Genomic DNA, 11,630 nt, shown 5'->3' with positions numbered 1-11,630 from the left:
AGGCGTGGGGGGGGGGTGGGGGCCGGCGGTGAGCTCAACCGCAACTCTGAATCATCAGGCCTTTGACAGTCCGCGCACGTTTATTTCAGTCATCTTTGAAAACGGGGGAGGGAGAGTCTGGAGAAGGCGGGGTGGGCCAAGGGTGAGTTGGCCCCCGGGGAAGTGGTCCCTGTTCCTGGCCTTAGTCCCAGGGGCGCGGAGCGTGTGTAGGGCCCAGTCCACCCCTCAGGGCTGGGAGGGGGAAGGCTCTCTCCTGAGCCGGCCGCCCTCTCCAGCTGCGCCAAGCGCCCCTCTCAGACCCCGGAGCGAGGGCAAGCCACTCAAGACGACCCCAGGCCGGGGAGGCTGTGAATTATTAGCCCCGCCCTCGAGGAGGATCCACGGGCCGGGCAGCTCATACAGGCCGTTCTACGGCGTACTGGCACGGACTGAGGTTGGCGGCCGGGGGCGGCCCGGGCACGGCGGGGTAGCTGAAAGAGGCGTGCTGTTTGGCCTTGAGCCTCAGGCTGGCCAGACTCGAGTTACACGGGTCCCGATATACGTAGGGGGAGGAGGCGGCTGCAGCTGCGGCTGCCGCGGCCGAGGCGTAAGGGCAGGACACTGCCCCAGAGGACACTGCCGCCGGAGCCAGCCCGGGGGGCCCCCCGCCCAGGCCCTGCAGGGCCCCGGGACCTGGCACGGTGCCCGGGGCGGCCGCAGCCGACGGCACCATGGAGGCGGCGATGGAGCTGGGTGGCGAGAAGACGGGCTGCGAAGCCAGAGGCCCCACGTTGACCGAGTTGAAGGCGAACGGGAAGGTCTTGGCTGCGAGCGGCGGGCCGAGCGCCTTGGGCGGCCAGTTCCCGTACGAGTAGCCGGGGTACACCTCCTCGTAGGGCGGCACCAGCCCCCCGAGCGGCGCCGCGAAGCCGCCCTTGCACAGCTCCGCCTGCTGGCTGCGCTCGCGCTTTCGCCACTTGGCGCGCCGGTTCTTGAACCACACCTGCGGGCATGGGAGAAAGGCCGTCAGGGCCCGGAGCCGAGCGGGGGACCCGGACCGGGGCAGCGCGGCCGGTGGGTGGGTCGCCCAGACGGGGCTTCAAGCCGGCGCCGTCCTGAGGATCAACCAGATGTGGTGGCTGGAGACGGGAATGAGCGTCGTGGAGAAGCCCGAGGAGTGCACGGAGTCAGGGAGCTGAGAACAGAAGCAGTGGGCGGCAGGGCTGAGTCCGGGGCGACGCGGTCTGGGGAGGGGACTAGCAGGATGGGGTCAAGGAAGGGTGAAGAGGAGAACAAGAGACAGCGTCAGGGTAGAAGAAACGCACGGCCTGGAGTGAGAGCGTGGAGCAAGAGCAGCGCTCGGAGGTTGGTGGAAAGAAGGGCGTGTGCGGCAGTGGACCGGGGCCCGGGGCGTGGGGTGTTGGGTCCGGGGATGGGGCAGGCAGAGCAGAACCACAGGCCGCTGGTTCCGGAGCTAGTCGCTGGGCGGCGCGCGAGAGGGAGGCTCGGGGGAGGGGGAGGGTTGCAGGTCTGGGACGGCTGTACCCGCACGCGGGCCTCGGTGAGGTTGGTCCACACGGCGATCTCTTCGCGCGTACTCATGTCTGGGTAGCGGTTCCTCTGGAAGGTCGCCTCCAGCTCCTGCAGCTGCTGGCTGGTGAAGTGCGTGCGTTGCCGCCGCTGTTTCTTCTTCAGCGAGCCGTCTTCCGGGGAGCCGCCGGGCAGCGAAGCCGAAGCCTTCTCCGAGTCTGGGGGCCGGGTGCGGGCCAGGTCACAGGGCGCCCAGGCCTGCGCGGATTCTCTGGCTGGGGGACCTCCTCCACCGCCCGCTCGCTCGCACCCGGGCTTCCGCTCCCGGGTCCCACCCTGAGCAAGGATTGAGCTGTTATCTCCCCCACGCCCAGAAGGGGGCGCGCTCACCGCTGTGCTCTTGGCCCTTGCAGCCGTGTTCTGGGAGGGCGGGGTGGGGAGTGCCGGCATCCGACAGCGAGAGGGCCGGGCTGCGGGCCTCCGCCTCGCTGAGCAGGCCAAACTCCATGGAGGGAGGACTCTGGAGGGAAGAGAAGACACAACAGGTTAATGGGACTAAAATCTCTGGCTTATCCAGTTCCCAAGAGTGTTTCCCCACAAGTTCACTGTGCCCTTTCTCAGCCACGGACGTAAAGCTACCTGTGTGCGGGGTGCCCTGGGATAGAAGGGGGCAACAGCAGCCCAAGGGCAAAAAGGTGTACACTCAGAGGTCTTATGTACGGGTATACATGCTAGACTTAGTTCTCTTCACTGCTGGGCGCCTAGAACTGTGCTTGATGCGCAGTTGGTGGTGATAGTGATTGAATTAATGAAGACTACTACTATCGCACATCTTCAAAACTTTAATTCCCTCTCACATGAATGCCCAATATCCCCATAAACTCATACATGCCCCTTGGCCAATCACACCTGAGATGCAGCCGGAACCTCTGTTATTCACTGTCCAGTGGGACAGATTTAATTTTAGACCAGGCCTGATATTTCTCCCACAAGGATAGTCACTGCTCTCATTTGTGAGTACTCCCTTGTACATTCACTTCATCATCTCTCCCTTCACAAGAATACGTTAGTCTTAAGCATTATCACCCTTTTTCAGGTGAGGAAACTGTGTCTGGAAGTAACAATTAAGGTCACAGAGCTTGTAAGTAGTGGAACTGGGATCTGAAGCATGTCTGGGAGACTCCTAAGCTAGTGCTTTTTCTTTTTCTTTTTCTTTTTTTGTTTTTTTGAGGAAGATTAGCCCTGAGCTAACATCTGCTGCCAATCCTCCTCTTTTTGCTGAGGAAGACTGGCCCTGAGCTAACATCCGTGCCCATCTTCCTCTACTTTATATGTGGCATGCCCACCACAGCATGGCTTTCCAATCGGTGCTGTGTCCGCACCTGGGATCTGAAGCAGTGAAGCCCGGGCCGCCGAATTGGAACCTGTGCACTTAACCGCTGTGCCACCAGGTCAGCCCCCTAACGCTTTTTCTTTCCTTGCTTTTTCAAGTTGCGTCCTTTGGGGCCCTATCGGAAACCCCCTCAAGGACTGGGACTCGGGGCTAGCCTCAGGGATAGAACTCTAGCCTGGCCTTGCTGGGTCTGCTTCAACTCAGGCAGCCCTGCCTTTGTCTGTCCTGTTTATGCCTTCTGGAGAGATTTCATTTGAAGAAAGCCTTCCAGGATCAAAAAAAGTTTGAAAATCACTAGGGGTTCCCATCCTGTCTGCTTCTATGTCTCCAGACACACATCGCATCACACTAGTCACTGTTCCGCTCTCATGCATGGCCTTTACTAGGCCCACCCCAGGCAGTAGACATGTGCTTCTTAATACCACCTTCCTACCCTATCCCAAACCTTCCTATCCCAAACCTCACCTGACGTTGCCCAGGCACCTGCCTGGGTCCCTCTCCAAGTCTTCCCTGCAGAGTCCTCTTTCCCGCTGACTCTCCCAGGCCTCTTTGCTGGGAGGAAGGGAAAGGGGCACCAGTGGGTCTCAAGTACTCCGGATGCCTCTTGGTCAGAGGAGAACCAAAGCAGGCTAGGGAAAAAGAACAGGGGTGAAGAGCTGGGTGGGAGGGGTTCATGTGCCTCCCCATTAACAGGGACTTAATGCAGGCTGTGCAAGGTGGCATTAATGTGGTGGATTAGCCTTGATTGAGATGTATGTCACTTGGCTGCTCTGAATTTATTAGGAGCCTTTCTCAGGGAGGCACAGATGGGCAGTGGCCTGTATTTGCACATGGTAATGCCCCCTCAACCAGCTCAGAGGTGACAGCTGCCCTCCGCCCCCTAAGTGAGATTGGGGGTGGGACAGAGGTCAAGGCAGGAGGTTGAGAAACAGTCCCTGTTCTTTCCACAGGCAGAGGGGCCTAGACCTTGGACCTTTTCCTAGGGTTCGAGAGGCAGAGCTGAAGGGAACCCTGGAAGGAAGGAAAGAAGTCAGGCCAGCTGTGGGGGTGCTCAGCTTACCTCCCCTTCCAGGTTGAGGTCAGGAGCTAGGGGCTTGGGGCTGGCCCAGTGATGCTCTGATAGAAGAGAGGTGCCCTTGGGAGAGACCTGTGGCAGCCTTGACTAATAGCTCTTCCAAAATAGCTGGGCAGACTTAGAACTGACAGCTAGAAAAAGGGGTGCTCTGAAGTCTCCTCTCACTTTATATCCAAGATGCGCTCAAAATGCAAAGAATGCCCCTGAGTTCTCCAGAGGCCACGAGAGCAACACAGAGCAGGGAAAAGAGGGACACTTGGCTTCGCCTGTAGGGAAAGCTAAATCCACCACTGCCATTCATCCTTCCAGTCTGCTTTGACTCTAGACTTCCAATTTTCCAAACTCCCTTTCCCCCAGCATTCCATACCTGTGTGTCCTGGTTTCACCCTTTATTTCAGCAGAGGGAGGCAGGGTGAGGAGAGATAAGGGCCAGGGTAAAAAATGAGGCAGAGAAAGCAGAGTTCAGGCTGTGTGTTCCCAGAGACAGACAGACACACATGGGCCCCCACTCAGACAAAATAAGCACTTGGACTTGGAGTTAGAGGCGTACAAACACACACTCTCCCACACATGCGCTCCCACATTCAGGCAGACAGACATACACCGTCACACAGTCTCCTCTCTCTGTGACAGGGACAGCTGCCTTGGCTGTTTTGGAGCTAGCCACTACCCTTCCCCCTCCCCTTCCTGGCCCCTCTGAACCTCAGCTTTCAGTCCCAGAAACTAAGGACTCTGTTGGGGAGGAGGAGGCTAAGGGGCCAGGGGAGTGGTCTACATTCAGTGGCTGCTGAGGAGAGCCTGTTTGACTGAGTGGGGAGAAGGCATGAAAATGCTGGAGGAAGAGGATGGGGTGGGAGTGGGGCCAGAAACTGCTCAGGCCCCTCTTAGGGAAGTAATCTGGTATAGCCCAAAGAAATTCAGTTTGGAGTTAAAAGATCTGGGTTCGTGTCCTGGCTCCCCAGCTTACTAGCTGTGCATACTTGGCAAATTACTTTACCTCTCTGGGCATATTTTTTCATCTCTAAAAGGGAGATCATAATCTCTTGCTTAACTACCTTCAGTATTGTTATGAGGTTAAAATAAAACATAACATGTAAAAATGGATAAGGATAAAACTCTATCCAAGTATTTTTTTTTTTTCCTCAATCATTGAACAGATGTTTATTTGGCACCTTCTGTGAGCTAGGCATTGAGTAAGGCACGGAGGATAGAGTGGTAAATAAGACCTCATCCTTGTCTCTGCCCTTGCTTAAGTGGCTCACTTCCCTAGACCCTTTATTTCCCAGTGAAGAATTCTCTGGTGAATAAAGATGAGTATGCTGCATTTTAGAGAGGGATGCAATGTGTGTTGTGAGCACTCTGTGCCAAACATAAAGGAAGTCCCAGGCAATAAGGTGAGAGCCAAATGAGCAGAGTGATCCAAGCTGGGAGCCAGTTTGGGGACCAAGGATTGGTAAAGGGAAGAATAAAGTCTTCAGGCTCTTGACCGGGTTAGTAATAGCAGAGAGAGGGGATGAAGCTGAGACCGTGAAACTGAAAAGGCAAGAACACTATAGCCAGGCAGGCAATAGAGATAGAGGGTGGGGGCATAGGCCTCTGGCAGACTCATGTCTGGGTGGGCTGGTCAGGCAGAGGCTGGGGGTGCCAAGCTGTTGTCTGAGCTGGAGACCGGCTGGCTGAAGATTAAGCTCCCCTCAAGTTGCTGGGGGTCAGGAAGCTGGGGAGTTGGGACTGAGGCCAGGGACTTCGCCTCCCTCAGTGGACAGGTTTGGAAGCAGGAGGTCTGGAAGCCTCAGGTTTGGTGAATGCTGGTAGGAAATACCAGACAGGGCCAAAGAGAATCAAGAGATAACAATAGTGCTGAGTCCAACTCTGGGATGGGCTGTCTGCCCCACTTCTGGCCTTTCTGACACACCCTTAAGGGCCCAGGCACTACTGGTGTGAGGGTGGCAATCCCACCCCTAGGGAGAATACAGGGCCTACAGGCATTCTCTGATTCTGAAGTACAGGCTGGAATTACAGGAAGCTGTCATGGATGGCAGCAAGAACAAAACAACCAAGATACACTAAGGTGGAGAGCAGAGACTGTCACAGGCCAGAGAGGCCATAGTGGGGAGGCCATGGTTTCCAAGGGACAAAAGCTCATGGCAAGAAGGCAGCTGCCTTGTGTCTTGAAGCCAAAGGGTAAACCATGGCCACAGCCAGAGAGCCCCCAAGTAGTTGCAATAATAATGCCCAAGGCAGGAGGCAAACCCTGGAACTGAAATGGGAGAAAATTTTCCCTTGCAGGGACTGAATGAAGAGGAAGATAAGAGGGGATGGAGTTGTGATGCTGTGGCTCAGCTCGGCAAGCAGCAAGTTGGCGAATAGGTATAAACCAGGGCCCTAAACTAGTATGGAACTATCCCATAAACCTGAAACTGAAGTGAGGCCCATAGGCGCACACAGCATCATGTTCATTAGGGATGCTGAGCACCCAAACTGTCTGGTCTCCTTAACTGCAGTGAGCAAATGGGAGCAAATGAAGACAGCTATAGACAAGGTTCACAGTCCCAAGAGGAAACCCTAAGACTCAGATGGAGGCAGCAATGATTCCATGCACTGAATTTATCAAGGGGTAAATCAGGGATCAGAGAAGTCGGCCCCCACACCCTTCCCTCCCTTCCTTCCTACTTTCCTTCAGCAAGTGTTAGGTGCTTAAACAGATCCCCAAGAATGGTAAGACACAGACCCTAACTTCTAGGAGCCTACAGTCTGGGAAGGCAAACAGAGCACAGGATGGAACGAACGCTGGGCTGCACGGGCCTGATTCTCAGATTGGGGAGATCAGAGAAATGGAAGCCCATGTAAGATGGTATCAAGTTTGGGGGCTGGGAGAATGTAGCACATGGCTGAGCTGGGGACTGGGAAGGCAGAGAAGGGGCAGAGGCTTCTAAGTAATAGAGTAGTATTGGGAATGAGCTGGCAGTTTCAGAGGGCAACAGGGAGCCTAGCTTGTCCGGGGTCCCAGTGTAGGCAATGGGAAATCATCAGAGAAAAATGCATCAGGCTGAGGGTGCCTCCAATGAGGGGCAAGGGTGGTATTTCAGGTTTGATACAGCCTAGGCTACAGCATCTCCAGCTTTTCCATCAAAACACCCCTAAGCCTAGTAAGAGAATATCACCCTGGGAAACTAGGCGCACAACCTGAAACAGCTGCTACCAGTATGAAATTTCTTTGTGATCTCCAGCCTTCTGCTAAAAATTGAAGCTAATTTTACATTCTACTCTATACTTAAATTGTGTCTGTTTTAATATAAAAATAAAGTTTTCTCTCCAAATCTCCAAGTGACATCTTCAAGTGACATCGCCACGCCAGGAAGATAGGCCATGTTCAGCATCATGGGAGCCTCTCCCACTCCTATAACTCCCTCTCCCACCCCACCTCCCCACTGAGGGACATTGCTCCAAGCAGTAGGAGTCACTGGAGTCTTGTAAGCAGGGGAGTGACATAAAAGCAGCATCTTTGGGACCTTTTTTTGGCAATGGTGAGCAGAATGCATTGGGCAGGGGAGAGATAGGAAAGGGAAAATAATACTGAGAGGTGTAAAGTAAAGAAGGGCCCAAGGGGAGGCAATGGAAAAGGAGTGCAGAGAGTTTTGAAAGCTGCTCTTTTTCACTCCACAGCCTATCTTCTTTTCCTTTCTCTCCCCATCACTGTTAGCATGGATCCCTGTTGATGACCATGGGCTAGACACTTTAGATAATCCCAAAGCTCAGGACCTAATGGACCCTTCAGGTTAGCTGTCATCTCCCTCCCTCACACTCTAGGAAACATCATTTAGAGTAAATGGAGAAGAAAAGATTTGTGTGGCTCCATCCTTCTTTCATGCCCACCCCCAACTCAACTCCAGCCTGTCTCCCCTGCCCTCCCTTCTTGGACCTGGGTTCTGGGCTCATAGTCACATCCTTGAGCAGAAGACTGTCAGGGATCAGATCAGGATATCTGGCCTGGTAGAGAAGCTAAGCATTTTGGGAGCTCCCTGGAACTCTTAGAGAGAGGCTTGGGTAGTAGCTGGCTTCTGAAGCCTGGGATAGGGTGTTCCGTCTGTCCTTGAGAATCTCCCTGTGTCTGGATCAGGGATGCTCTTAGGCTGATCTAAGACTTGAGACTCCACCTTTCCAAACAAAGATTCTGTGGTTACAAGGAACTTAAGTTTGGCCATAATAATAGCGATAATGCTTCTTATTTCTGTAGTAATTCTCCATTTATGAAGGGCTTTCATATACATGATTTCATTTAACTCTTACAACCATCTTGAGTGGCAGGAATGACCATCCCTATTTCACCTCTAATAAGACAAATTTGTCCAAGGTTACACAGATTGAAGAGATTCGAATCCGGTTCTCCTAAGACCAGGGACTGAGCTCTTCCATTCCTCGCCCCCTCCACCCCAGCAGCCATTTGTGGCTCTGACATGCACTGATCCTCCCAAGCCCTGAAGGATTCCATTTCTATTTCCTGCCTCTACCACTCTCTGGAAATGAGCTCTGGAAGTTTGCTGCCCACTGTGTGCCAAGGAACATTTTCCTATTCATCCTGAGCTTGCATCACTCCAGTTCTAAGAGGCCCCCTCATCTCTGGTTTCAGGATTTGGGGAGCAAACGTCTTCTGCTTATCTAGACCTTTAATTATTTTGTGGTTTTCCATCCTATCTCACTGTCCAGCGGCCTAAACTTTGAAGTCTGCGATCTCCAGCAGACCCTGGCACCCTGTTATGCCGACCAGTCTCTGACCCTTTCTAGGCCCATGACATTCTCCCTAAGAGCCAGTAACTAGACAAGCACTCAGCTAGGTGGTTTTATGCAAGGATGGGAGAAGGTTCTGTCTTTTGTTTCCAGTCTTCTTCATTATAATGCTATTCTCTTTGGCCTTTTTGGCAAAAGCAGATCTTGGGTTAAAGTCTCCAGGGAACCATCTGTAATGCCTTCCCTGTTCCTTTCCTGGCTCAGAGCCTTTCATTTCACCCATAAATTCAGTGATTTTCAAAGGTGATGGCAGCACAAACCCCTGAAAAGGGTATCAGAATGTAGTGGGAGTATTGGGGTGTGACTCTCTATTTATCAAAAGGGGGCAAGTGACAAAAACGGTTGAGAAACAATGTCCTAGCCAGGGATAAGCAAACTTTAAAATTGTGGAATGGAGGTGGGAGTATGGGGGTTGTATTGTATGCCACTCATGGGTGGGAAGTGAGAAAGGGTGAGCCTCACTTGTTTAGATTACTCATCGTTAAACACATCACCTTGCACTTGTCTCCACGAAAACTCAGCCCCCAGCTGGGTTGTTTTGCTCACTTACATAGACTGGGAAAGTTCTCTCCGCTCTGTTCCCTTCAGCTTAACAAGGCTCTGGTTAAAGAGCTGGGGTCAGGCTGGGTAGTCACTGTATGGGTCCAAAAGAATCAGGGCCCTTCCCCAGCTACAGGGAAAGCAAACGGGGCAGTTGATAGGGCTGAGACATCCTTCCCAACCAGACTTGGAGGGCCATATAGGCCCCATGTTGACCTCAGAGTTTGGATTCCATGTGTCTCCTTCCTAACTCTTCTCAGCCACCAAGCTGGTGTTGGGATTGGTGGAGCTGAGGAAGCAAAAAGGGAAACAAGACCACAGGGTTTGCTTTCCTAAACGGCTGCAATTTTCTCTTCCAGCCTGGGCTCTTGCTCCTGCCCCTGCAGGGAAGGATTCTCTAGTCTGCTGATACTCAGGCAATGAGTCTGGGGGTGTCTGGTCAGCTGTAACGGTATTAGGGGCTGACTCCGAGTTTGTGAAGGAACTGAGGCTGTCAGGGGCTTGTGCTGGGCTCCTCCTTCCCCTCCCATTGCCCTTTGTGGTTCATTCCTTCCTTCCCTGGTCTTGATTCCCACTGGCATTCCCACCACTGGCTTTCTCTCTTCAAATTTGGGTTCTGGAAGTCTAGGGGTGATGCTTGGATCTAGTCTGGGTTGGAGAGGGCATGTCTCCCAGCGTCACTCCACCCTAAGGCCAGGCTGCAGCCTTTACTCTCACTCCCTGCTCCCGGCCGCAGTCCCTAGGAACAGAAACAAGTTTGCAAAGTGTGAGCTGGGATTCTAAGCAAACCACCACAGAAACCCCACTGCATATGCAGCAGCTGGGCAGGCGCTGCCCGGTAGATGAATACGCCACTCGGCCAGGGACATTCTGTCCGCCGCTGCCGGACACACGCAGCGCCTGCTCCGAAGAGACCCACCTCGCCGCCCCGGACATTCTGTCCGCTCCGAGCCCCGCGCTCTGCCGACATTCCGTCCGATTCGGTGGCGGCCCCAGGCCGGGACCCATCTGGGCCCTGACATTCCAAGCTGGACACGGCAGACTCGTCGCCTGGTCATTCGGGCTGCCCAGCCTCGGCCCTGCCAACCGCACAGCGGCCATCTGACTCGGTTGCGGCTGGGCTCTCACAACACAGCTCCCATCCCAACTGCGAAGCAGCTGGGAAGAGAAGCGTGTGCCACCAGACGCACCCCTGCTCCCAGGCCCTGGAGTCTGAGCCCCTGCCGAGGGGCGTCGGGTGCTGCCAACTGTCCCTATGCTGGGCAGCCGCCACCAGCTCCGCCAGCTGACCAGGGCCTCAGCAACCTCTTTCACTCCCTGGCTGCCTGCCTCGCGCCTTCAGGTTCCAGGGCGCTTTCTGGTAATGGTTTCCCGACTCTCTACTCCCTGCTTCGCGGAGCTCCTATCCTGGCTTCATGTCTTCGGCTTCCCTCCGGATCCCCTGAGTCTCCTGTCCCCGAGTCCTGACGCTCAGTTTCCGTTTTCCAAAGTCCTGGCCCCGGGTCTGCAGTCCACCCTCCTAGTCTCGACCCGTTCCCCAGGCACCGTTCCCCGGTTCAGGCGACCCACGTCCTGTTTTAGGGATCCCGAAGTCCAGCCATGGCCCCTCGGCCCTGTGAGCCCCTGTCCCCCGCGTGGTCAAGCACTCACAGTGAGTCCCGCAGCAGGCAGGCTCCCGGCAGCGGCGGCGGCGGCCGCAGTCTGGAGGGCAGGCAGGGGCCAGGGGCCGGGCACCCGGCCGGGGTGGGGGCCGCCCCCCTGTGCCCGGGCCGCCGCTCCGCTCCAACGCTCCTAGACACGCTGAGGGAGGGAGTGAGCCTCGCCGTGGACTGCCACCCAACTCCAGAGCCCATTCACTTTATGGCAACCCAGGGCGCCCCCAACCCGCAGCGGCGAGCCTCTCGCGTCGAGCCCCGCCCCCTTCCAGCTGCGGAGCCCGTGCTCCACCCTTTCCAGCTGTGAATCTTTAGGCCCCGCCTTCGGGGGAGGGGTCCAGCCGGCGCACTGCCTGGAACCCCGCCCCCTGGCCAATCGGAGGCACTCCTCGTCAACTGGGCCACGCCCATCCCCACGTGGCTGAAACTGCGCTCGAGCAGGAAAGCTTTGGCAGAGCGAAGCGGGCGAGCGTGGAGTGCGCCGGGTAGCCCCACGGAGCCGGGGCCCGCCGGCGGCAAGGTGGGGCCGGGCTGCCACCCCGAACGAAGTGGAGCGGTGCCGTGGATAGGGATGCCGGGGTGCCAGGTGGGAGGGCGCATGGGCCAGGAGAGGCCGCCGAGTTTCAGCTCTCAGACTCGGTCGCTGCTCAAGTTTCGGCGATTTTCTCCA

At 55.5% G+C, this 11,630-nt stretch overlaps 2 protein-coding genes across 19 annotated transcripts in view; one reads left to right on the top strand and one right to left on the bottom strand.

Moving 5' to 3' along the window:
* Positions 1-61: 61 nt before the first annotated feature.
* On the bottom strand, positions 62-11,154 carry PITX3 (paired like homeodomain 3). 2 transcript variants are annotated; one of them, XM_070558116.1, is made up of 5 exons: positions 10,956-11,154; positions 3,368-3,531; positions 1,900-2,029; positions 1,525-1,727; positions 62-982 (listed from the first exon to the last, which is right to left on the bottom strand). In XM_070558116.1, exons 3-5 carry the CDS (start codon positions 2,015-2,017, stop codon positions 395-397), a joined length of 909 nt encoding a protein of 302 aa, XP_070414217.1. In that variant the 5' UTR covers positions 2,018-2,029; positions 3,368-3,531; positions 10,956-11,154; the 3' UTR covers positions 62-394. The 2 variants fall into 2 exon arrangements, with proteins under 2 accessions (XP_070414217.1, XP_008506013.1); XM_008507791.2 differs by lacking the exon at positions 10,956-11,154 and having other exon boundaries at positions 3,368-3,660.
* Positions 960-11,630, top strand: part of GBF1 (golgi brefeldin A resistant guanine nucleotide exchange factor 1) — a 126,565-nt gene continuing 115,894 nt past the window's right edge. For 11 of the 17 annotated variants that reach the window (XM_070557717.1, XM_070557710.1, XM_070557698.1 and 8 more), the window contains exon 1: positions 1,325-1,344. Coding sequence is in view for 4 of the 17 variants with exons in the window: in XM_070557733.1 (XP_070413834.1) it covers positions 1,244-1,344 (101 nt within the window). In the remaining 13 variants the exon portion in view is untranslated. Of the gene's footprint in view, positions 1,345-11,630 lie in introns of all 17 variants that reach the window. The other 6 variants (XR_011522315.1, XR_011522314.1, XM_070557738.1 and 3 more) reach the window with 3 other exon arrangements.

Source organism: Equus przewalskii, chromosome 1, assembly GCF_037783145.1.
Source record: "Equus przewalskii isolate Varuska chromosome 1, EquPr2, whole genome shotgun sequence".
NCBI classification, from domain to species: Eukaryota; Metazoa; Chordata; class Mammalia; order Perissodactyla; family Equidae; genus Equus; species Equus przewalskii.
This window is presented reverse-complemented; position numbering and strand designations above follow the sequence as displayed.

Bases quoted from the DNA above. Each gene is read 5' to 3' on its own strand.
- PITX3 (XM_008507791.2), bottom strand. From the start codon at position 3,625: ATGCCACCTTGCACAGCCTGCATTAAGTCCCTGTTAATGGGGAGGCAC. The intron at 2,030-3,367 runs GTGAGGTTTGGG...TCTTCCCTCCAG, and splicing joins AGGTGCCTGGGCAACGTCAG to AGTCCTCCCTCCATGGAGTT. The intron at 983-1,524 runs GTACAGCCGTCC...CCATGCCCGCAG, and splicing joins TCACCGAGGCCCGCGTGCGG to GTGTGGTTCAAGAACCGGCG.